We start from the raw sequence: 27,299 nt of genomic DNA on the forward strand, positions 1-27,299 counted from the left end.
ACTACATATGCAGTGGGTTTATCAGATTGTTTTAAAGAATCAAGCCAGTTGGTTAAATGACTAATAAAAATTAAAGCAAATTTAGTACTATTGTGAAAATAAAGAGATTAATTCACAAAATATTTTAGGTGTCAGCCAGATTTAATAGGTTTCAATTTTGTATCTTATAAAATATTAATTACAGAAAATATGATTAAGAGTCTTTTATCTTTTCCTGTGGAGTTGTCTTTGTTGTTCATGCGTCATTCACTGTCCAACTCTTTGTGTCCCCGTAGCACCCCAGGCCCTATCCTCTACTCTCTCTCAAAGTCTGTCCAAATTCATGTTCATTGCTTCCATGACACTATCTATCCATCTCATCCTCTGCCATCCCCTTTTCCCTTTGCCTTCAATAGTATCAGGGACTTTTCTAATGAGCCTTGTCTTTTCATTATATGGCCAAAGTATTTAAGCTTCAGCTTTAGTATTTGACCTTTCAGTGATTAGCTTGAATTAATTTAAGTACCGACTGATTTGACCTCCTTGCAGTCCAAGGGACTTTCAAGTCTTCTCCAGCACCACAATTCACAAGTGTTGATTCTGGAGCATTCAAGTTTCTTTACAATCCAACTCTCACAGCCATACATTGCTACTGGAAAAACAATAGCTTTGATTATAGTCTTTAGTTGGCAAAGTGATTATCTCTGCTTTTCAGTATGCTGTGCAGATTTGCTTTAGCTTTCCTTCTATGGAACAATCATGGCTGCAATCGCCATCTGCTGTGTGTGACCTCTGAGTCCAAGAATATAAAATCTGACACTGATTCCATTTCTTCTCCCACTATTTGGCAGGAAGTGATGGGATCAGTTGCCAAGATCTTAGTTTTATTTATTTTTTTTTAAATTCAAGTCAACTTTTACACTCTCCCCTTTTGCCCTCATCAAGAGGCTTCTTAATTGAAGTTAGTAACCTAGATAAATTTGCTATGACCAAAAAATCATAAAAGAATGTCACAGTTTTGAAATGTATCTGATACAAATGGATTTTTTTTTCTTTTGAAATGAGAACATTCTTTGAGGAAGAGAAGAAGAGGGGGACTGCCCACAGAGACATATTTATCTTATTTATCTCAGATACTACTTCTCAATCTAGTAATGTACTAATGAGAGACACTAGGGGCATCTGTAGAGACTGATCATTTTTGGTTGAGTTATACCACTGGTCTAATCAAATTTCCCTTCCTGCAAAGTATTTGTATTAAAGGAGATTATTTGTGAGCTATCTTAGGGTTCATGGTCCTTCTGTGTAAACTTCTTTAAAATACAAGGAACTAAGTAGCTAGGTAAATAGCTAATAGTAATTTTCCTGGTGCCCTCCAACAAATCTCAGTTTACCAATTTATTCATCTTAGGGGAGACAGCCATCAATGATAATAAATAAAAAACTTCATGAGGAAATACATTTGGCATTCTGTGGAACTATGATTAAATGACTGGGCCCACTCAATCAGGGGAAAAAGAAAAAACAGGGGGTAAAAAACTCCTAAATAGCACAGAGGAAGATATCAGAATAGAGTTCTATTTTTGGCCTAAAAATTGGATTTCTTTTCTCTGAAAATATAAATCATGCCATCAGAATTTTCCTAATGTTGGGGATTGAGGGTCTTTCCTTATTTATGCAGTTCTTAGCCCTTACCAAATGATAATGAACTTTGTTGGCAAGGTGATGTCACTGCTTTTCAGTATGCTGTTCAGATTTGCCATAGGTTTCCTTCCAAGGAGCAAACAACTTTTAATTTCATGGCTGCAGTTGCTGTCTTCAGTGATCTCTGAGTCCAAGAATATAAACTCTAACACTGCCTCCATTTCTTCTCCCTCTATTTGCATGATCTTAGGTTGTTCTTTTTTTTTTCTGTTACGCTCCAAGTCAGCTTTTACACTTTCCTCTTTCAATTAGTTTCTTAATTCTTCTTCACTTTTTGCCATCACAGTGGTTATCTTCTACATATCCGAAGCTGTTATTTCTATAGGCAACCTTAATTCCAGATTGTGATTCATTCGGCCTGGCTTTTCAAATGATGTACTTTGCATATAATTTAAATCAGTAAGCTGACACTATACAGCCTTGTACTCTTTTTCCAATCTTAAACCAATCAATTGTCCCACTCTTGGTTCTAACTGTTGCTTTTTTGACCCACATACAGGTTCCTCAGGAGAAAAGTAAGATGATCTGGTACTCCCATCTAAGGCCTTGCCACATTTTGCTGTGATCCACAGGTCAAAAGCATAAGGGTAGTCAGTGAACCATAAGTTTTTCTGGAATTCCCTTGCCACCTCCGTAACCCAGCAAATGCTGGCAATTTGGTCTCTACTTCCTCTGCCTCTTTGAAAACCAGCCTGCTTTTCTGGTAATTCTTGGTTAATATACTGTTGAAGCCTAGTGCTTGCAGAATCTTGAGCATAGTCTTGTTGGTGTGTGGAATGAGTGCAATTGTTCAGTAGTTTGAACATTCCTTGGTGTTGCTCTTTTTTTAGGATTAGGATATAAACTGATCTTTTCCAGTCTAGTGGTCACTGTTGTGATTTTAAAATTTGTTGGCATACTGAGTGTAGCACTTTAACAGCATCAGCTCAGCTGGAATTCTGTCGCTTCCACTAGCTTTACTGTTAGCAATGCTTCTTAAGGCCCACTTGAATTCATTCTCTAGGATGTCTGGCTCTAGATCAAGAACCACACTATCACAGTTATAATTGGTCTTAAGATCTTTCTTGTATAGTTCTTTTACGTATTCTTGCCACCTCGTCTTAATCTCTTTTGCTTCTGTTAAGTCCCTACCACTTTCATTTTATCATCATGCTCATTTTTGCATGAAATGTCCCCTTGATAGTTCTAAGTTTCTTGAAGAGATCTTGTCTTTCCCACTTTACTGTTTTCTTCTATTTCTTTGCACCGCTCATTTAAGAAAACCTTATCTCTCCTTGATATTTTCTGGAATTCTGCATTCATCTGGGCATATCCTTCCCTTTCTCTTTCTTTCTTTCCTCAGATATTCATAAAGCCTCATCAGACAGCCATTTTGCTTTTTTGCTCTTCTTAATTTTGGAATGTTTTTTGTTGCTGCCTCCTGTACAACGTTTCGAACGTCTATTCATAGTTCTTCAGGCACTCTATCCTACCAGATCAAATCCCTTAAGTCCTGCGGAGTACAAAGATTTTTTTTTTCCTAAGTGCTACAGAGGTCAGACTACATGTCCTACCTCAAAATGTATTTCTGAAAATCCACATGTACTCTTTTCTCTGCTACCATGATTTCTACGACATCCCATGACCTTAAGTTTAGGCCCTCATTATTTTTCACCAGAACCACAATTGCCTTCCAGCTGGTTTCCCTGCTTCTCCTCTCTCTAATCCACTCTTTACAGTTTTGCCAAACTGATATCCCTTCCAAAGCACAGAGGTTAGGGGCGAGCTAGAAAATCCTCTCTACGTAAAACTTTTTGGCCCTCCCTTCATACCACAGAAGTCTGAATTTTTTCTTTTTCTTTTGTAGGGTGTTTACAATATCTTACTGTAAAATTTGAGTTAAGTATTTTGTCATAGATTCTGTGTTATCTGCTGGCCTTTGTGTGTCTGTAGCTGCTGGAAAACTACCCCCAAATTCCCATTTAATTTCTTATGCCGACCTATAATATACTGAAACCACAATGGGGAAAGTAGCGATGTGGAAGGGATAACTATAAATAGATTACTCAACTGAGAGAACAGAGGAACACTGACCACTGCATACATGGCATTCATATTAACATTCACTCTCTTTTCACCTCTTTGATTTCTTTTTAAACTTCTATTTCTCATTTTCAATTTAATGATGCTAAATGTTACAGCCTTAAAAAAAAACTAGCTAGAGCAATATTCTTTTTTTTTTTTTACCTTTTTTTTTGAGGTAGAGCAATATTCTTGAGAAGAAAAGGTGGTATGCAGAACAGAAATTAATATAAATAGGGATGAATACAGTGGACAAAAAGTTTTAAAACAACAGAAAATTTCTGTTAGTTCTGGTAATCTGGAGAATTTATATTTGCTCAAGATTGGCTTAAACTCACTCTCTAACAACCCGGAGCAGATAGTAACAGCCTACAAAACATAAAAAGTCTGTCTCTGAAAGCTGTTCCTGGCACAAGATAGTTTTACTAACCTTATGAATACAATTTAGCATAATTTTTAAAATGATAAAAGTAAAGAACAAAAATCATTATTTACTTTTGTTCACTATAATTTTAAAATATAACTTTTGGGGTGGTTCAGTACAAAACGTTGAGATTTTTCTTAATAGAGGCCCTCACATTTTGAATATTTTTTCTTGTTCAGTCATGTCCAACTCTTTGTGACTCCATTTGTGGTTTTCTTGGCAAAGATCCTGCAGTGGTTTGCCATTTCCTTTTCCAGCTCATTTTACAGATGAGGAAACTGAGGCAAACAGTTAAGTGACTTATCCAGGATCACACAGTTAGTGTCTGAGGTCATATCTGAACTCAGGTCTTCTCGACTCCAGGCCTAGTGCTGTATCTACTAGGCCACTTAACTGCCCCCTTTTAAATATTTACATATATAAAATAGATATGTTTATGTGTGTATACACATAATTATGGATCTATAATTTTATCAGTTTGGGTAATCCCCTTTGTGATAACTTAATTGATGGTCCAAGTTGCTACAGTTAAAATAATTATCATCACATTACTAAGCTAATGAGGAAAAATCAGGCCTTCAGTGAAATACACTCTGCCCTCTCCCCCAATTCAAGCTAATATGATGACATAAACTTAGTAGTAGATTTTTCTTTTTTTTCCTAGTAGATTTTTCATGGGGGTCAAACTGAAAGTGGGTAAAAAGAAATCAAAGAAGCTCTGAGAACAAAACAAGCAGGGGCCAATGACTTAACTGAAATGCTCAAGTCTCAGGCTATTTTCAGGTAAGGGGCCGCTGTTGTTGTTGTGTTTTTATTTGTATCCCCATGGCTTAACACAGTGCCTAGCATATAGAAAACAGGGAACAGAAGTTTGGTGACTGACTACTCTTGGTATTGTTACAAGGTTCTAGAAAAATGTTCTCTTCTTTCCAGACGGTATGACTGTATTTTTCTGTTCATTAGACAGGCATAAAAAAAAAATACAAGCAGCTTATTACAATCCAAATGAGTTTTAAACAGTAGTACTAAAATCTAAATTTATAACTAATTTCCCCCTGCTGCTCTGTCTTTTTTCTATTGCCCTGAATAGAATTATAGTTCATAACGAAAAGATATAAAGAAGTAAAAAAAAAATTTCTACTTTCTAAGAAAACTGGCAGTAGAGTTCTTAGTCAAAATGCCTTAATGCTAACATCACACCACCTTGTGAAGGTATTAAAAAGATAAAACCTGACCATCTGTAATAGTGGCAAGAGCTCTCTTCTCTCCCCCTCACCAGCTGATGAAAATGCTACTGGCACCCTTCACTCCACAGGCCAATGTCAGAATCAACTATGGAGTGTCTGAAGCAAGATACTGAATAGTAATGGCTGTTAATCAGCATCCTGGCCTTTCCCAGTCCAACAGCTTTACCTTACTGTAAAACGCAGAAACATCACTGTTAAGTATTTTGCCTTGAGAGCAGTAACATTTGAATTATTTTGCAGATGCAATAAGGGGGAGGGGGGCCAGAGGGAGTAATGATTCAAGATGAACTCAGCCAAGAAGAAGTAGGAAGAAAGTAGAAAAAACCAATTAAATGCTTCATTCCAACCACTGAAGTTGCCTTTGACAAGGTGCCTCTTATTTCAGATTTGCACATTAAGTTGGACAACTGTATTCAGTCTATTATAGGGCAATTAAATTGTGTACTTTGGCAAGATACAAGAAAATGAATCTGATATTCTCAACATTTTGAATCTTCTAATCAGCAATCATACGGCAGATGTAGCTCAATTCGAAGTCCTAGGCTTTAAATATGCTGAGATATATCAGATTCTAGTGAATTTTAAGGGGAAGTGGTTCATGGATGAGTTTTAAAAAGCTTTTTGCTTTTGGAACTGTTGTACTTTCTAATGTTACTTGGGTAGTCACTTGAAAGAAAAGTCTAAAAAATAATATGTGCAAGATAAGTTTCTAATAGAAACTCAAATATAACTTGATGAATCTGACATTATTTAGTGATAAGCCTACGTACATTCATTATTTTCATTTGTTAGGTATATGGTCTCAAGTGTTTTGACATTTTTTTTACTTTATTCAGGTATGAACTAATTGATGCTTACCCCTTAATGAAGATTTCAAAATTTCGGGTCTCCTTTTTAAATTAAAAATTAGTTTTTACTATTGTAAAATACTCCAAAAGCTTCAATAGCAAAACAGAATGGTTAAAAATGATATATTCAGTGAACATGAAGTGTACATTTACTGCATTAAGTACATACAGGGTCCTATTATTCAGGGTAGATCTTTCTTTCCAAGCAACTTTTATTCACTATGTTTAAAAAAACTTATTCCCTCCAAGAATACTTAGTATAATGCCGGGCAATAGTAGAGCTTACCGTTAAAATGCCTTGTTAGTGTATTCTTTTCTAAATGGCAAAAAAAAAAAAAAAAAAGTAAAAGTGGACATTTTCACTACAAGAATTGAGTCCTACAATCTAGAATTTAAACCACAGCAACCTAAAGTTATGAAGATTAAGTGTAATACTTTATGTGCAAATAATACTTCACTTTACAAACTGGAACAGTTCAGTGGGAAGAGTGCTGCGTTCAACATCAGAAAACCTGAGTTCCCATCCTGGATCTGCAGCTTCCTACTGTAGCTTGTTGTGACCATAAGCAAGTCATGGCACCTAAATGGGCCTCAGTTTCCTCATCTGTAAAAAGAGGGAACTAGACTATGTGGACTCTGAGACCCTTCTTCATTTAGGATCCTACATAATGTTTACCTGAGTCAGATAATGAAATAATCCCTAAAAAGCCACACAGTTCCACCACACCACAATTAATTTAATTCCCATTTTAAGTGTAACGTGATATTCCTCCTTGCTATCATAATGGCACCTTCCTGTCACTTAGATCCTTGAGCACAAAGCTGGCCATGCTTATGGATCTTACACTGGCTTTAAAAAGCCTACTGTGTTCTAGGTGTTGGGGACACAAAGGCAAACATGAGACAATCTATGCCCACAAAAAATTTACATGTGGCCAGGAAGCTACAGTTGCTCTTAATGATCATATCACTTTAAGAATTTTGGAGAATCTTGGCATATAAAACAAAAACTGGCTTATCTAACTGCAGAGATTTTGCAGAAATAAAAACCAATAAAAACACTCTTTTGCACACACATGCATAATATACACAATGAAGGAAATCTATTCTTTTGACTCTGGGACGTCTGCATATTCTTCTTGGCAAAGGGAGTCTTATCCCTTTATCTTGACCAAAGACATTTAAACTAAACTATTAAAAGTTGCAATATAAATACATACTAACCAACTACGCAAAGATTTTCTACCCACTAAGGACACAAGAAAAAAAATCTAGCTCCAGCAAAGAATGACATTGAAGAAGCCTCAACTATCATAATATTGTCTCAAACCTTTTATTAAACTGAGCAAAAGAAATTTTTAACAACATCCCTATTTGCTGACAAACTAACTACCAACAGGTAACAGACTAAAGCATACCATCTAAAATGAAACACAACGAAAGAAAGAGCATAATGATGAGAAAAGGTGAAACGTAACTAAGATTCTGGAAAAGAAACACATCTGATAAAATCTGGAAAAATATAAATGCATTTTTATATTTATGGTAAAAATGGAATCAATCCCCTGCCCTCCTCCTCAAACACTCATTTCTTAAAAAAGTCAAAAAAAAATTATATATACCATCTAGTTTAAAAAGGAAACAGATAGGACACCATGTGTTGCAAGGTTCCTGGCAAAGCAAATCTCATTGGTTCAGAGTATGGTGGAAGGAAGAATAATGGTCCAATAGAACAGCTATGGATACCTACTGGTCCACTCTTAAATCAGTGAGAAACAGCCCTTGAATGTAAGGTCTTAAACTTTTGCAGGATTCTACCAACTAAGGGCAGAGGAGATTTGAACAGAAAACCACACGTATATATTCTTTTAACCAGTAATAGATGAGGTAGTTACATACTTGCCTGAAGCATGCAAATAACAGCAGTATCTGGGTTTGCTAGGTACCTATTAAGAAGGGCAGGTGACCTTAAGAAAGTAATTTTCTTCTATTTCTATGTCATTAAGATAAATCAAACCCAACTCTATAGATTTGAACAGAATACTGAAGTAACATGCAAGGTAGATACCACAAAGCATTATACAAATGTGCCAGAGTAATAATCAGTCAAAAGCTTCATAGCCAGTAAAAAACGTTTGCTCAAGAATATGGAAGGAAATGCAAAGTGAATCAGAATCCCTTCTCTCAACATGTGGGGCTTACACTGTCATCTACAAATAAAAGTAGTTGTGAAGTTTATGAAATGGAGGAAAAAAATGTCATTTCAGGTATCACAACCTCTTCCACCCAAGCTAAATTTTATTTTCAACTATGCACTTCATGGTATCAAATCCTGAAACACTAAATTTTCCAGGTTTTAAACAGAACCTAAAATCCGATGTGGTGGAAATAAAAAGGAAACTAGCATAGGAAAAGTTCAAGAACCAGTGTAAAGCTAAAGCAGACCTGCTTCCTCATCCTCCTCCTCCTCTTCCTCATCATCTGAAGTTGATGACGAGGGAGTTGGTGCAGAGCTAGCTTGATTATTAACATATCCACCATACTGCATGCCTGTGAAGTGGAAAGCACAAACACAAGAGTCAAACCGACAGGAAAGATGAGAAAAAAAATCATGTCATTGCATTTTATAGTGAGAAAGAATTCTGGCATTCCAAAGGACAACTCAACATGCACATAACCAAATGTGTTACCCAATTTGGAACAGCTAGGTTATCTGTGAGAAGCAGCTTTTACATGGACGCATTTGGTTAAGCATCAACAGTACACAGTACCACACAATATAGATTTCAGAGAAGCAACTACTGCTCCTTGGAAGTTTTCTTGATGCCTATCCATTTTCATCAGTGAGTACCTGAGATTTATTTCTTTTGAGACCATAAGCTTCTTGCATGTAGGGAGCATGGTGTAACAAAAAGGGCATAGATCTGGAGCAAGTCAGCTTCAAATTCTAGCTTTACTGCTTGTGTGACCATGAACAAGTACCCCTTTCCTGGACTGTATCTAGCAAAGATTCTAACTCAGCTTGTACAGCACTTAGCTTCATTTTCTCCCCCTGATGTTGTCTTGGTAGCATCCCAGTTTCTATAGTGGAGGAAGGAGACGGGGAGAAGATGGAAATCACAACTGAAAGGGAAGAGATGCAGAAAGAATAAAATAAATTCTAGCACCTGGAACAATGTTCTACACATAGTGGGTGCTTAATAAAAATGATAAGACTTCCAATATCAACTACCAAAAGGAGAAGAAACGAAGGTATGACACATGCACAACCATTTTAAGCTACTATGCCCATACTTGGGGTTGAGAAAGAGAATGATGAAACTGATTCCCTATGAAATTCAACACCAAGAAAACGTTGCAGGAAAATACAACAAATCGCAATTAAAAGGTATTTCCCAGCAAATCAGGCTGAAAAGGGGTTAGTCTTTTCTATGTTCCATTAATCAGGTAAAATTAGGATAAACTGTTTCGATCATTCTGTATGTTAATCCAAACTCTTCTTAGAAGGGAAAATCTGAAATTTTAAATTTCAAGATGAACCACCAAATATTTAAAGAAAAACTAATTTGTAGAAAAATCTGATAAGTCTGCCTTTAAGTATTCAGACTGTGGGAACAATGATCCCAGCTTATATACTGGCATTTGGATGTTTTCCACATTTCTTCAAATGAACCTATTTTTGGTTTTTGGAGCAGCAGTCACTTCTAAAAATTGTACAAGTATAGCTCTTCCCATTTGTAAGAAATAAATTATTTATGATGGGGCAAAAGCTAAACGTAAAATGATTTTAAAATTTTGGCTTACCCATTAAGTCTCAAGATTCCATACAAAAAAATCTACTACCCTTCTTAAAACATTTTAATGTAAAAATGAAAGCATTTTGATAAAATTGCAAAGAAAAAAACCCCATAATATAAATGAAATTCAGGCATACATAATGGAAACTTGGCCTCTCAAGAGACCTGATTCAAATTGGCCTGATTTTCTAAGTCCAACTAAACGCATACTTAAACACAAATTATATTGCACTACATACAATAAGAAAATGTCACAATTAAGCATGTAGTTTGTAGGTTAACACATAATATTCATAGAAAAAGAGACAAATGCATTTGAGTCTAGTTCTAGAGTTTCTGGGGGAGGGGGAAGAAAGCATTTTCTCCTAATATCATCAGGAAATATGCACTTTAAATAGTAAAAACAGATGTGAATGAACAATATCATTTACATATAAGCAATAATTCTCAATTAGGAAAAATAAGAAACAAGTTAAAGTGTTTTTGTTTTGTTACATTATCCTAAGTTAATGAATGTGACAGAGTCAGAAGAGAAATGTAATATTTTTCATTTTTGAATAGGCTGCTGGTAGTCCTAGGCCCAATTCAGGCCTACCATTGACAAAGACAGGTGTCACAGTCCCAGAAAACCTATGTAACTTTGGTGACTTAACCTTCTTCCAAAATCAGATTATTTAATAGCAAATCACAGGTAATTTTCCTTAACTGGAGATAGTCTGGGGGATAATGGTGGGGGAGAAAGCTAATCCTTTCTCAAAGCAGAACTGCACATGCCCTGCTCTTTTATAAACTGTCCCATTATCATCCAGTAGACTTTAGAAACAAAAGATAATTAGTACCACTACACAATATCCGTGAATATATGAACTCTACCAGTGTCACTGGGGTACAGAAAGAGGGATACGAAATAAAAGGAAATAATGGGTAGATTTTTTTTTAAAACTAAAGCAATCATACTACATATTACATAAACTTATGCAGTAGAATCATTCATTCCAAGGAAAGTTCTAGGGTAATCAAATTTTTGTAAATTAACATTTAATTCATAAGAGGAATCCTTTTGTAATGCAAAAAAAATCATTCTGGAATCTGTTTTATATGTTAGATTTTTATATACTGAATTTTTATTGTAGTATAACATATATATATATATATTTCAGTATGTCCCATTAAGGTGTTAGCACCTTACATTTATTTATATTTATAAATTTACCTTGCTAATCAAGCAGAAGCAGTGGTGTAAATAATCCAAAAAGTATTTATATTTGGCATTGAAATGCACTGCATGATGCCTTTTTTCAGCCAACTTAATAAATAATTTTGCTCAAGCTAACATTAAAATGAGTTAACCTTCCCTAAACACACTGGGTGGTTGCTTTGGTATGTGTTGGGTTGCAAAAAGAAAGCAAACTAGGATGGAAAATTGGCCATAGATAATTCACAAAATAGATAATCTAGGTGACTGTGGATGCAATTTAAAAGATTACAGAAGTAATGAATGAAAGTAAGTTAGATTTAGGGGTTGTACCCAGTATAGTAAAAAATCCTGTAAAAAGAACACAAAGACAGCTGCAAGATATGTACAATTTCCTTCCTTGGCTAAAAGAATCTCAAGGAACCTTAATAATACATCACTACTGGCCAAAATGCTGAAATACAGACTTTTAAAATGATAAAAGTAGTTTTTCTAGGAATTTAAAATATCCAACTCACACTTAACATAGTGTCTTTTGTCACTGACAATCACAAAACTAAACCATTGTACAATAAAGTATTATAATATAGCATAAGTATTGTTTTAAGTTCAAATACTGCAAATAATGCATTAGTAAGGCTAACTTAGTGAAAACTACTCTCCAACATGACTGGTCATGAACAAAACTATTATTTAACTGTTGGTACTCTTCACTGTGAAGAACACTATGTCCATTTCCCCCAAGTAAACCCAAAGATGGCATTTTCAAACATCTACTGGTACACTGATGAAATAAGCAGGGAATTAAAAGTGTCATGGAATATAGAAAACACAGCCTACAGTCTCTTTCCCCAGAGGTACAGAATGTAAATTTATTTGTATTTATTAATAAGTGAAAATATGAAATCAAAGACTCAAGGGCAAGCAAATAGTGTGTTTAAGATTTTACCTTAATTGCTCTCTTACATTAGATAATAATATAGTTGTCAATTTAGTGCATTTTAAGACTCCAATCTCCATGTGTTTAGGCAACACTATCTGTTTTCCCTTCCATAAACAGGGGTGTAAATCTCTTGTCTATGAAATGCTTTGGAGATCAAAAGGTAGATTGAAAGGTTTCCTTTCCTTCTTATGACTGAAAAGGAGGCTCTGACTCTTCATCTTAATCCATTCTGCTCTTCCAGACAGACTATTTTAATTGTATGGGATTATTTAAATGCAAGAATATACATTTAAAGAATTTCAAAGGGAGATGATTAACTGCTTCAATAAATGAATACATATTATAGGTCCCAGAACAATTAGGCTGACATTTAATGTATATGACATGTAGGAAAAAAATATGGTCAGAAAGGGTGTTTTGTTTTTTTTTAAACCAACAATCCAAAGTTGATTTCTGAGTTGTGTTTTTCCTTTGTAGTTCAGAGATCTCTCCTGGATTCCCTCTAATACAATAAAAACTGTAGGGCCCAAGTACAAGCAAGCTTAAGGTAAAATGTGCTACCAAAAAAAAATTAGGATTTCTGCCAATAGGGCACCAAATCTTGATTAGTGCTTTAATGTCAGAAAGGCTGGCTAGCTTTGTGAAGCCAAGCAATTGTAGCTATATTCTAAGGAAGTCTTTATTTAAGGAAAGGAAACAGGACAAGTAGGAACCAAAAGGCCTCAAAAATCATCTTTTTTTCCTCCTAAATAACGGATACAAATAGATTAATCAAGTGAAGTCAAAGAAGTTTGCCAGGGGCTTTTAAGTTCCTTCTCTCTTTCAAAATTCCTTCTTCCTTAAAATAGGAAGATAAATAACTGGGGTAGGAGAAAGTCAATTCAACAAACATTTATTAAGCACCTCAGGCCCTAGGGATACAAAGACCAATAAGCTCAGTCTCTCCTGTCAAGAAGCTCACACTCTACCAGTGTGGGAGAGAAAAACAACATGAAAGTGCAAGGATAATGGAAGAATGCTTTGAGCATTAACAATCTGGTGGGGAAAGAGGAAAGTTCACAGACTGGGGATACCTGATCTGAGTGTGAAGGAAAGCAAGGATTCTGTGAAGTAGAGAAGAGGAGGGAGGACATTCTAAACAGGGGGAAAAGCTTGCAAGAATGCACAGAGGCATTTTTACTATAAAACTGGGATCAACAAGGAAAGACAGAGGAAGGAATTATTTTAGGTAAGACTATGGAGAGTCCGTAAATAACAGGACATCAAAGATACAGAGATATGGCAGGAAGCATCAGTTTAAAAGCATCATCTAAGCACTGCTGCAGAATACTCCAACTTATAACTGTCCAAGAAGAGTATGATCTATGGTATCATGCTAAATCACTGGAGGTAGAAATTAATGAATGAAATTGTAAATTCCATTCCCAGAATATCCAGCAAGTTAGTGGGTAACACTGGACATTCTGTTACCTAAGTGACTTATCTGTAAAATGGAATAAAGAAACTAGCAGTCTTTGTAAGGGAAAGAAATATTTTGCTAAGCATAAAAACAAAACAAAAAAACAAACCCTCAAAGAGATGGAAAGTAGTAAGGTTAGTCACACGATTATTGATGTCCTAATTCAGAGCTTTTCTTTTGCTAAAGGCAAGCAGTCATTTTGAACCTTGGCAATTGCTACCAAATAGGAAATTTGCTGTATCTATGCTGACAATATAAAAAAATACAAACTGTAGGTTAAAATTTAAAAAAAAAATCAGTCAAAATGAAAAATAGTCCATTGGTCTAAATCCTTAATGATTTTGGAGTTTTAGCAAGACAGAAAATAGATGGGACATCTATCAAAGAAAAGAGTAAAGTGGGGTAATTTTGGGTCAAAAGTATATTGCAGTTAGTTGCAATATCCCTGAAAAATGAGGGTACCAAAACAGCCTATGTAAGTGCCAGTCAATTTGTGGAATGACAACTTTGGGCTTGAAAAAAATTAGAAAAAAGATTATTCAATATATTATCTCCCTGTTAGCTACAATTTCACATATGAACAATGATTAAACAAAACCTAATAATCAGTGATTTCCTTATCTATCTAGGGTTTTAAAAAATCTCAGACAAGGAAACTTTGATTGCTCTGTACTTAAACATAAAAACAATGAGTTTGATTTTGCAGAGGTAGAAGGTCCAATGCAAATGTACAATGCAAATATTTTAAGACCTTTTTTTTTTGATGTGTTGATAAGGTGATTTCCCTTCTCTTTTTCTGGCATAAAAAATACTTTATATGGGCTGACCCTCTGGGAAGGGATGGGAAAGAAATACTGGGGAAAATTATGGTGATAAATTGGGAAAATCATGGCAATAAAAGAACTAATTTTTTAGGAAAAGAAAAAAGGAAAATTTACTCTTGAGATTTGAATATATCTATTCATTTTCTCTAATACCTTCCTGTAGTAAGAGTTCTGGAGGCTGTGTCCCTGAGGCCACAGCTTCAGTTGCCTGGTCTGCAGTAGGTTGTGTCCTTGCTGAAACACTCCCTGATGATACAGTGGGTGGTGCTGTGCTGGTCTTGAGAAGGTGAATGTTTTGCTTTCCAGAACAAGATGAAGAATCTGCAACTGAAGAGGGCAAAATATTTTACTCACAATACCATATTATAATAGATTTATTTAATTTTGTTTAGCTATCAGTCACTGTACTAACAGGATAATTCATCTAGCAAGCATCCTTGTAGATAAAGTTTCCAGATTAAATAAAGGTTAAAACCCTTAAGTACTAATATGATTCTCTTTTAAATGAAAATCCTGCTAGTATGTTTAATTAGTCCATCAAGACAATTTATTAGGCATTTACTATATGCAAGGCACTATGCTAAGGCTGGGATACAAAAAGAGGCAAAAGGCAGTTCCTGCCCTCCAGGAGCCAACAATCTAATATTTACACACTTCCTTGCCTTTAGAAACAAAATAGAGAGCTTTTAGTCTTTCACTGTTAATTTAAGCCATCAATGTGAACACTAATTAGGATGTTATGCACTGATACCTTAGATATCAGTGGTATAGAGTTATTTGACCCTTCACTAAATAACCCTAGATTTTTGACATTTCTGGGTTTTTTGTTTTTTCAAACTCAGTGAAGTTGTCAATTGTTACTTTTGGCTGTTTTACTTTTGTTTGCTGCTCCTACCAACTTCATACCCAAATGTCACAGGAGAATTCCAAGGTGGCACCAACACTTTTGAAGTCAAGCACTTAGGCCCTGTAACAGCTGTGCTGATTGGAGACCTTTTAAACAACTCCAAAGGACTCACGACGGAGAATGCGATCTACATCCAGAGAAAGAACTATGAAGTTTGAATGTAGACTGAGGCACACTTCATGCTCGCCTTCCCCCCTCCCCTTTTTTTTCTTCTCTCTTGTTTTTGGTTTTTTTTTTTTTTGGTTCTGGTTCTGTTTCTTCTTTCTCATGATGCATTCCATTGGTCATAATTCTTCTCCACAACTTGACTAGTGTATAAATTAATTCAATGCGAAGTTATACGTGGTAGTTATATGAGATTCCATGCTGTCTTGGGGAAGGAGGGGGGAGGGAGGGGAGAAAATCTGAAGCTCAAAATTATGTAGAACCGTGTGTTGTAAACTAAAAAAAAAAAAAAAGAATTCCTGATATGGTCCAAACTCTACATTTTTTTAAAAAGGTAAATCATTCATTAAAATCATAATATTAAACATCAATACAGCTAATTAAACTTGCTTAATAACAATTAAAAAAAAAGTTTAATGGATAGGGGTATATTTTGGATCAATGAGATCGATCAATGTCTAGCATATGAATAAATGTGAATAAGAGAGAATTTTATAAAACATAACTAGGGAGATCAAACAAAAATGTAATATAGTTAAATCAGGTGTCTTGGGTTTTTTTTTTTAAATAACACTACCATAAAACTCACAAACAAAACAATTTAAGTTTTTTAATGTGGTTAAAAAGAAATCCCTTTCTCAAACTACAGATTAGCTAAAATTCTCTCAAAGAAAATCAATTGGTACAGGAAGTGTTTGAATAGTTTGTATACTCTGCCTGATTTAATGAAATGCTAATGATTTAATGATAAATTTGATAAAACGATTTAACGAAAAGTCCTCCTAGATGACCCACACAATGCCCCAGAGCCCTTCCTTTCCTTACTATCCATATTATCCATCCAAGTTATACTCTCTAGTGGCCTCCCCTGCCCTTAATCAATACAGGGCCTTGGTAATTATCTTATATACAATATACCCTGGGGAGCACAGTACAGAATGTATCGTATCTGTCATCTTTCCAATTGCTCTTTGAGTTAAATTTTTATCCTAGGATCATGATGTTCCATAAATTGTAATCACATAGCATCAAAATGAGGACACTGAAGCTAAAGCTTAGAATTACTCAAATGTGGTCCAGGGGGATTTTCTTCTTGTTCTCAATTCTGGACCAGGATAATTTTCCATCTACTGTACCTAAGATATGTGTCTAGAAGTGGAAAAGGACCTTACATACCATCTAGTACAACTGCCTTGTTTAACAGAGAAGGAAACTGACTCTTTGAGAGGCTAAGTAGAGCTGCACAAGAAAAGCTGGATGATGTGGGAAAATTGGAACATTGTTACATTGTTGGTGGAGTTGTGAAATGATCCAGCCATTCTGGAGAGTAACTTGGAACTATGCCCAAAGGGCTACAAAAATGTGCATACTCTTTGAAGCAATACCACTTCTAGGGTTGTATCCCAAAGAGATCAGACAAGTGGGAAATGAACACCTATGTACAAAATATTTATAGCTGCCCTTTTTGTGGTGGCAAAGAATTGGAAATCAAGGGGATGCCCATCGACTGGGGAATGGCTATACAAACTGTGGAATATGAATGTAATGGAATACTATTGTGCTATAAGAAATGAGGAGCAGATGGACTTCATTATAATCTGGAAAGACTTATATGAACTGATGCTGAGTGAGGGGAGCAGAACAAGGAGATCATTGCACACAATTACAGACACACAGTATCTGTAAGGGCTAACTTTGATAGACCTGACTCCTCTCATCAATGCAAGGTTCAAAGACAACTCCAAAAGACTCATGATGGAAAAAGCTATGCACAGCCAGAGAAAGAATTATGGAGTCTGAATGCAGACTGAGGCAAACTATTTGCTCTCTTTTTTTCCCCTTCCTTTCTCATGGTTCATTCCATTGGTTATAATTCTTCTTTACAATTGGACTATTATGTAAACAAGTTCAATGTGAAGGTATATGTAGAAAGTACATTGGATTACATGCCAGTCTGGGGGGAGGGGGGAAGAGAGGGAGAGAGAGAAAATTTGGAACCCCAAAACTTGTGGAACTGAGTGTTGGAAACTAAAAATAAAAAATAAATTTATATATTTAAAAAAAAAAAAAGCTGGATGGAAACTTGGATTCCCTAGGACTCTTTCCACTCCACCAAGCATTCTCCCAAAGGCCTCCTTATCAGCTATGTATCACTGTCTAACTTTTATCTGCTTTTTAGAAAAAGAGTGGGCAACAGGGCTGATTTCTTTCATATTACTTTAGATTTCTCTGGGGAAGCTATGTTCCAGAATTTGATATGATTAATAGATTGTTATCTGCAAATCTAAGCATTTGGAAAACTGATATCAACAGGAAATACTGTAGCTTATCATCTAGGATAGACATATTTTAAAATACTGGAAAACAAATTAGATGCAAATGTTTCCCCATATTATATCCTGCTTGATGTCAATTTTCAGCACAGCACTGCCAAAAGTAATTTCAGTATTCACCTGGGTCACAGTTTGTATATTCATACCAGCATGAATATTAAGAACTGATATATTCATGCCAGTACTTCTAATTTTAATATATCCAAAAATCTTAGTACAGTTTTGAGGTATCACACACATATAAACGCTTAAAACGTTATTTCTTTCAAAAGATTTTATAGCCAACTCTACACAATGGCATTTTAAGGGAAAAGGCAGATTTTTCATACAAGTTTCTCCAAAGAAGTTCAAAACCAATAGGTAGCTGTTTGTCTGAAAGAGTCTATGACCACCATGTCTAACTTTTTAAAAAACAGATTTTCCTCTGATAGTCCAAGTTGATGAGATTTTAATTTCTTATTACTTCAATGACATTGGAAACTGAATCCTCTTTTGTCCTATTAGGTCTGTTTCTCACACACACATCAAAAACCCTCATAAACAACTATCACAATTTAGGTAGGGAGTTAATTTATTTGCAGAATTGCTCTACACCAATAGAAATCGAACAATAAAAGCAATACGGGCTGAAAAAAGACAAAGGATAGATGATATAGAATTCCCACTTTTATGACAAACCCCACGGTTTATGGCTTAGCACTCTGTATCTGGTGTGATATGCCATAGATGACAAGGAAATCTTTAAGATAGACATTTTATTGGATATTCTGTGACTGTGGGGCTCCTGAAGAAAGCGAAGAGAGCCCATTATCCTGCCTGAAGCTTCTGTTTCCTGAATATAAAAATTCCTTCCCAAATTCACAAAGAATGAATCTAACATTGAGTACAGTTTCATCTAAAGAAATGGATGGATTTATTTTGTTTTTGAGGGTTAAATGCTGTAAATAAAACGAAAAGCCACTGTTCATCTATTATAATTTACAAACTTAACTTTACTACAAGAGCCTACTGTTTTATCACTGTAACAGGTTGTGTGAATGAAAAACTGCCTCAAATAGATTAATTTGGACTCTACCTACCTATAAACTGCCTGCATACAGAAAAATTTTTCAGTCACCAAGATTCAATTTTGTGCAGGAAACAATACAGAGTAAGACAATAACAAATTCTTATCTTAACTGTTTAACTCACTACATGTTTCCAAGACATTAGTAAAATTTAAGATTAAGCTAAGCCTTGAAAGACAAACATGCTGTGCTTACAATATGGTTACAAAGTCAGTGTGCACTAGATTTGAATGTTGGCTTTGCTCTCAATCTCTTTCATCTCTTTACCTATCAATTTCTCTCCCCCCTTCTCATTTATCTATCTTATCTGGGTGCCCTTGTGTCTGTGGACTTCAATTTCTGAATCACTGTATCATTTCTGTATCATTGGAGACTAGGTGATTGCTAAAGATACCTAAATTTACAATACTAAGTGTACTTTCAGTTCAGACTAGTAAAGAAATCACCATATTAAAAAATTCAAAATATTAATTGATCCTCTAATACAATGGTCTCCAATGTGGGGGCCATGTACCCCCCCCCCTCCCCGCAGCTTCTGGAATGAGTCCAAGGGGATAGGAAGGTGGGTCACATTCCACCCTCCTAAGAGCCTGTGTTTCCAATATTTCTCTCTATCCCCACCACAAAGGGGGTAGTTATAATCTAACCTGAAGAAGGTATACAAGCACAATTCCCCACCTCACTCAATGCCCCCACACCTGGATCTCTACTTGGGCTGTACTCGGGGAATAAAAGATCTGCTCCCTCCTTTTCATTTTTTGATGAGTTAGCCACACAAGATGAACAGGCAAGAACAGATTTCTATTTTCATTGCAGATGTCATTGTATTCATGGCCTTTGCCCATATCCCTTCTCCAAACTGGAGGGCATCATATCTTTCCAGTCATCCAGGCTCACTCTCTGTGTCATCCCCAATGCTCACTCTCCTTCACCCCCATATCCAGTCATTTGATAAAGCTTGCTATGGAGGTAAAAACAACTTTAAAAAAAATCCGTGCTCTCAATTCACAATCATAGTACAGGCCTTCATCGCCGAGGCTATGGCCACAGCCTCCTGAGAGACCTTCCTTGAAAGTCCCTTCCCTCTCTGATACAGCCCTGTTAAAGTGATTTTCCTAAAGTGCCATGTCACTCTTTTGATTGATGCAACTCCCCATGGAGTTGAGGATCAGATGGTAAGGATTTTGGATTACATGACTCCTGTTTTTTTTTCTTAGTAGGGGTTCAAGATCAAAAAAGTTTGGAGCCTACTGGTGTAATAAATGCAATTTATTTAGGAGAAACTCACCTACTGGCTTTACTCCCTCTTACCCTTCCTCAAACTACTAAGAGCCAACAGGTGGGTTCAATGGTTAGACAGGCACAAAGCAAAAGATTCACTGTTCAACACTGATAACTTACCAAGTGTTAAGGTAAAGGCAACTGACTAAGCAAAGGTTATCCTTTGTAATGAGTGCAGGAGCATTTCTTCTCTCACACAAACCTCCCTTCTCAAAGGGAATAATATCCTAATTTAAACGCTTCAAATAAAAAGGGCTCTGGTAGTTAAGAGCTTTAGAGCATGTATAATTAGCACATACAGCACTATACAGCATGTATAATTAGCACATGTTGTAAAATCTGTCACTGTACACCAGGGCTTCTGGCATTCTACGACACAAGCCATCATCTGGACCAAATCTTCGCAAATTCTTTGATGATATAAACAGCTTACCGACAAAGTTAGTTAACTAGCATTTATTGAGTGCCTACTCTGTGTACTAGGTGCTGGAGATACAAAGAAAGGGGAAAACAACGTCTGCCACCCCCCAGCACATTGGAATTATTAATCTTAGATACAATGTTATATGTGTATGTCTATGGTTCCAAAACTAGCCTACAGAAATCCATTTCACAACAGATCAGAAGTCCATTTAGTATCACAGAACTTAACCATTATTTATAACTTTTTTCTTTGGGGGGGGGCGGGCGGAAGCTGCTTCCATTATTTACACAATTATCAATTATTATTTACTAAGCACCTGCTATAAAGGAAAAGCTCTTCCAAAAAAGATATTTTATTCCTTTTGGTGAACCTGACAAACTTTCTTTTTTTATATACTATCTCTTTTTCTATTTGGGGCAAGGGAAAGAACATAATTACTTAGCTAAGGATTTAATCAGGGGTGGGGAATCTGCGGCCTTAAGGCTACATGTGGCTGACTAAATCCTTAAGTGGGGCCTTTTGACTGAATCCAAATTTTACCAAACTTAAGGATTTAATAGGCCACATGTGGCCTTAAGGCTGCAGGTTTCCCACCCCTGATTTAAGTTAACTATGGGGAAGGCACTAAGAACCCATTATGTGTTAAGAGAATTCTTGTAATTTGCAGGGCTTCAAATAACTGAGGATGAGCCTAGGATTATAGAAGAAGGGCAAACAAACAAAAACCTCACTCCAAAACCAGTTTCAGGCAGCCTGGTAGACAAATCCCAAAGTTAGCTTGAGGAACACTCCGGGAGCAAGTGAGAGAACGTATGAAAAATGTTCTGCACTTGGATTTTTCATACTTGAGAAAGGAGGTGAGGGAGGGGAAGAAGCATGGTAGCAAAAGAGGCTTGAACTTCCTGGGGGTTTGGGAGGCTGGCTCTAGGGATACCCTACCCTGAGGTGCCCATGACAGACTGGTGAAGGAGACAGAAGGCACTGTAGAATGAAGGACTGGGAGTCAAGAAATCTGAGTGTGCTCCTTAACTCTGCCATTTACATGTCCATCTGTGACAAGGCATAGCTCCCTTCCTTTATTGGGGACTCAGTTTCTTCCTCTGTAAAATGAGGAACTTTACATGCAGGAGTTCTTAACCTGGAGTCTGAGAAGATTTTAAAAATATTCTGTAAACTTTTTTTTTTGGTACTTTAAAAAAAATATTTATTTATTTAATATATTTAGTTTTCAGCATTGAATTTCACATGAGTTTGAATTACAAATTTTCTCCCCATTTCTACCCTCCCCCCCACCCCACTCCAAGATGGTGCATATTCTGGTTGTCCCATTCCCAAGTCAGCCCTCCCTTCTGTCACCCCACTCCCCTCCCATCCCCTTTTCCCTTCCTTTCTTGTAGGGCAGGATAAATTTCTACGCCCATTGCCTGTGTATTTTATTTCCTAGTTGCATGCAAAAACTTTTTTTTTGTTGTTTTTGAACATCTGTTTTTAAAATTCTGAGTTCCAAATTCTCTCCCTTCTTCCCTCCCCACCCACCCTCCCTAAGAAGGCAAGCAATTCAACATGGGCCACATGCGTATCATTATGTAAAACCCTTCCACAATACTCATGTTGTGAAAGACTAACTATATTTTGCTCCTTCCTAACCTATCCCCCTTTATTGAATTTTCTCCCTTGACCCTGTCCCTTTTTGAAAGTGTTTGTTTTTTATTACCTTCTCCCCCTATCTGCCCTCCCTTCTACTGTTCCCCCGTTTTTATCTTTTTCCTCCTTCTTTCCTGTGGGGTAAGATACCCAATTGAGTGTATGTTATTCCCTCCTCAGATCAAATCCAATGAGAGCAAGATTCACTCATTCCCCCTTGCCTGCCCCCTCATTCCTTCCTACAGAACTGCTTTTTCTTGCCACTTTTATGCGAGAGAATTTATCCCATTCTACCTCTCCCTTTCTCCCTCTCTTATCCCTTAATTTGATTTTTTTTAGATATCATCTGTGTCAACAACCCAGCTGGCAGCTTCTGTGGGGGTATAAGATTCACCCACAGCCAACACCCAGAAAGCTGCCAACAGCACAGGTTCTTTCGATCTGCTTAATTAAGGAAAGCAAGGTGAAGGGGTTGACAAGCTTACTTTTAATTCAAATATCATTCAGTTAGTTCAGGGGGAAAAAAACAGCACCCTGAACTTCAAAACAAAATGCAAATTACAGACATCAATAGACTTTGTCTGATTCAAGTCCCAATAGATAGTTACCACAGTTCAACAAAGTTTCAACATCCGGGTTTATAAGCTGGAGGGCTCCTTAGCTACAGCTGCCCGGAGTCTCCTCATCAACACCATCTCCAGAGCCCCGCACCAATAGCTCTGTCCTCCCTTCTTATAGGGCTTTAGACATCATCAGACATCATCTGAATCACCAGAGCTCAGGCTCTGGTGATTGGTTCTTGAGTTGGCCCCTCCCCTTAGGACCCTGGGATGTTCACATCCACATGGATTACATTAACACCTAATGGGGTTTGGGCCTGGGGTTTAGCACCTAGTAAAGCTCACTGAGATAAATTGAGTCACTCAAAGAAAACAAAGACAATTCTGGTTACACTCCACCCCTTGTTCTAGGATACATAATCTAATCAGCCATGTATCCTAGAACATACATTGTGATCCAATTACAAAGAAAACTAAAACATATCGTTCACAATAAAGCAAAACATATCATTCAGTGACATTCCCAAATATTGGTTTACAATTCAAATGTGACCCACCCCAAGGTCCCAGTAAGATAATTTCTTCAATCAATCATTTCCAAAATAATTGTTAACTATTCAAATGTCCACCCCTAGGTCAAAGCAAGTTAATCTCTTAAACTCATAAAGTGTCCAAATAAAGTGCTTATTCAGCAGCACACTGGCATTGCAGGCTTCCACGTGGCACCGAAAGTCCCAATTTCAAAGAAAGAGTTCAAACAAAGTTCTTTTAGGGTCTGTTCTCCCCATTAAGTTCCAGTCCCCGGTTCCAAGTCCGGAGGGTCTGCTGGGCAATAAAGCCAACAGGGTGGGGTCCCTGGGGGTCCAAGGCACTTCCCCCACCCCAACAAAAACAAATCCATGCTGCCCTCCTGGATCCCAAGCAGCCCAAGCTGAAGGGACCAAAAAGGCAGACTCAGTGCCTTGTTGCAAAGTTTTCATCTTGCCCCAGGGCTGGATTTCAGGCTCCTGGGTTCCAACTCCAGCTGGCCTCACCTGGCTTCTCCTGGAATCCTGATGTAGGTGGCTCCCCATCTTTGTGCTCACCTCACCAAAGTCAGCTGGAAAGCAGCTCACTGCTCTCACCTTTCCAAAGTTCTTATGCAGGCAGTCTCTTGGATCAATATTTTGGCAGCCGCTGTCTGCTTCTTCTTTCTCCTCACCAGCCCCTCCTGCCAAATCTGTAGGAAGGCCATTCTCCAACTCTGCAAGGCCATTCTCCACTCCTGTTTCAAAACTCCATATACAATATAATCTCAAGACTTTCACCCTTTCAGCACAGTCCTCCAGGGCCAGGCTTATCAGTTTAAGCCCTGGGAAGAAGGGATTATCTCCTGCTCTGGGCCCCTGGGAAACCATGCCCAGCACTTCCACCGGCCTGTTTTCCTTCAGGACTTTGTTGCTCCTGAGGCTGCACAGAACCATAGCCACTCCAAGTACAAAGAGCAATCCAAAAACTGGGAAACATTCAATCAGCCCAGTACCCCAACATGCCATGCTTCCTTGTTAAAGCCAGATCCTGCCGACTACGCCATATGTGTCAACAGCCCGGCTGGCAGCTTCTGTGGGAGTATAAGATTCACCCACAGCCAGCACCCAGAAAGCTGCCAACAGCACAGGTTCTTTCGACCTGCCTAATTAAGGAAAGCAAGGTGAAGGGGTTGATAGGCTTACTTTTAATTCAAATATCATTCAGTTAGTTCAGGGGAAAAAAAAACAGCACCCTGAACTTCAAAACAAAATGCAAACAAATTACAGACATCAACAGACTTTGTCTGATTCAATCCCAACACATAGTTACCAGAGTTCAACAGAGTCTCAACATCCGGGTTTATAAGCTGGAGGGCTCCTTAGCTACAGCTGCCCGGAGTCTCCTCATCAACACCATCTCCAGAGCCCCGCACCAATAGCTCTGTCCTCCCTTCTTATAGGGCTTTAGACATCATCAGACATCATCTGAATCACCAGAGCTCAGGCTCTGGTGATTGGTTCTTGAGTTGGCCCCTCCCCTTAGGACCCTGGGATGTTCACATCCACATGGATTACATTAACACCTAATGGGGTTTGGGCCTGGGGTTTAGCACCTAGTAAAGCTCACTGAGATAAATTGAGTCACTCAAAGAAAACAAAGACAATTCTGGTTACATCATCCCTTCATATTCAACTCACCCTATACCCTGTCTATATATACATATACATATATACACACACATGCACACATACATACATACACACACATACAGAGATATGCATATTCCCTTCAGCTACCCTAATACTGAGGTCTCATGAATCATATACATCATCTTTCCATGTAGGAATGTAAACAAAACAGTTCAACTTTAGTAAGTCCCTTGTGATTTCTCTTTCTTGTTTACCTTTTCATGCTTCTCTTGATTCTTATGTTTGAAAGTCAAATTTTCTATTCAGCTCTGGTCTTTTCACTGAGAAAGTTTGAAAGTCCTCTATTTTATTGAAAGTCCATATTTTGCCTTGGAACATGATACTCAGTTTTGCTGGGTAGGTGATTCTTGGTTTTAATCCTAGCTCCATTGACCTCCAGAATATCATATTCCAAGCCCTTCAATCCCTTAATGTAGAAGCTGCTAGATCTTGTGTTACCCTGATTGTGTTTCTACAATACTCAAATTGTTTCTTTCTGGCTGCTTGCAGTATTTTCTCCTTGATCTGGGAGTTCTGGAATTTGGTGACAATATTCCTAGGAGTTTTCTTTTTGGGATCTTTTTGAGGAGGTGATCTGTGGATTCTTTCAATTTCTATTTTACCCTCTGGCTCTAGAATATCAGGGCAGTTCTCCTTGATAATTTCTTGAAAGATGAGATCTAGGTTCTTTCTTTTGATCATGGCTTTCAGGTATCCAATAATTTTTAAATTCTCTCTCCTGGATCTATTTTGCAGGTCAGTGGTTTTTCTAATGAGATATTTCACATTATCTTCCACTTTTTCATTCCTGTGGTTCTGTTTTATAATATCTTGATTTCTCAGAAAGTCACTAGCTTCCACTTGCTCCAGTCTCATTTTTAAGGTAGTATTTTCTTCAGTGGTCTTTTGGACCTCCTTTTCCATTTGGCTAATTCTGCCTTTCAAGGCATTCTTCTCCTCATTGGCTTTTTGTGGAGCTCTTTTGCCTTTTGAGTTAGTCTATTTTTAAAGATGTTGTTTTCAATATTTTTTTCAGTATTTTTTTGGGTCTCCTTTAGCAAATCATTGACTTGTTTTTCATGGTTTTCTTGCATCATTCTCATTTCTCGTCCCAATTTTTCCTCTACTTCTCTAACTTGCTTTTCCAAATCCTTTTTGAGCTCTTCCATGGCCTAAGACCAGATCATGTTTTTCTTGGAGGCTCTTGATGTAAGCTCTTTGACTTTGATTTCTTCTGGCTGTATGTTTTGGTCTTCTTTGTCACCAAAGAAAGATTCCTAAGTCTGAGACTGAATCCGAGTCCGTTTTTGCTGCCTGGCCATGTTACCAGCCAACTTACTTGACCCTTGAGTTTTTCGTTGGGGTATGACTGCTTGTAAAGAGTACTTTGTTCCAAGCTTGAGGGGATGCGCTGTTGTTTTCAGAGCTATTTCTATGCAGCTAGCTCTGCCACACCAGCACTCCTCCTCCCCTGCCAAGAACCACCAAGCTGGACCTGACTCAGTTCTTAAGCAGGCTCTGCACTCCTGCTCTGATCTGCCACTGAATTCCTCCCACCCGGTGGGCCTGGGGCTGGAAGCAACTGCAGCTGTAGTTCTGTAGCTGCACCACCTTTGCTGTCTCTGGGGCGGGTGGCTGAACCATGAACTCCTTTCACTCTGTCCCCTGCAGCTTTTCCCACTAACCTTGTCTGTTGTCTTTGGTGTCTGTGGGTTGAGAAGTCTGGTAACTGCCACAGCTCACTGATGCAGGGTGCTAGGGCCCGTTCCACCTGGCTCCTGGTCTGGTTGGTCCTGCCGCCGCCCACGCTGGGCTCAGCTCCCCTCTGCTCCCAGCATCGTGTGCGATAGACCTTACCCAGTGACCATCCAGGCTGTCCTGGGCTGGAGCCCTGCTTCCCTCTGCTATTTTGTGGGTTCTGCAGTTCTAGAATTTGTTCAGAGCCATTTTTTACAGGTTTTTGGAGGGACCCGGCAGGGAGCTCATGCAAGTCCCTGCTTTCCAGCAGCCATCTTGGCTCTGCTCCCCCCCCGCCCCCAACTTCTTTTCAATAAAATTGGTTTCCTTTGCTTAAAAAAAAAAGTGTTTTGCAAACTATAATAGGGAGACTCAACTTTTTGTGTGTCAAGGATCCCTTTGACAGTCTGTAAAGTCCATGGTTCCTTTCTGAGAATGTTTTTAAAAGCCTAAAAACCACACAGGATTACAAAGGAATCCAATGATACTGAACTACAGTTAA

General features: G+C 37.6%; 1 protein-coding gene across 1 annotated transcript in view; it reads right to left on the reverse strand.

Moving 5' to 3' along the window:
- Positions 1-27,299, reverse strand: part of SEC24B (SEC24 homolog B, COPII coat complex component) — a gene marked incomplete in the record, with an annotated part of 71,899 nt that overhangs the window by 16,639 nt on the left and 27,961 nt on the right. The window contains 2 exon segments of the mRNA XM_036763892.1: positions 8,709-8,813; positions 14,635-14,808. Of these exon segments, the coding sequence (XP_036619787.1) occupies positions 8,709-8,813; positions 14,635-14,808 (279 nt within the window).

Source organism: Trichosurus vulpecula, chromosome 6 (genome assembly GCF_011100635.1).
Source record: "Trichosurus vulpecula isolate mTriVul1 chromosome 6, mTriVul1.pri, whole genome shotgun sequence".
Taxonomy (NCBI): Eukaryota; Metazoa; Chordata; class Mammalia; order Diprotodontia; family Phalangeridae; genus Trichosurus; species Trichosurus vulpecula.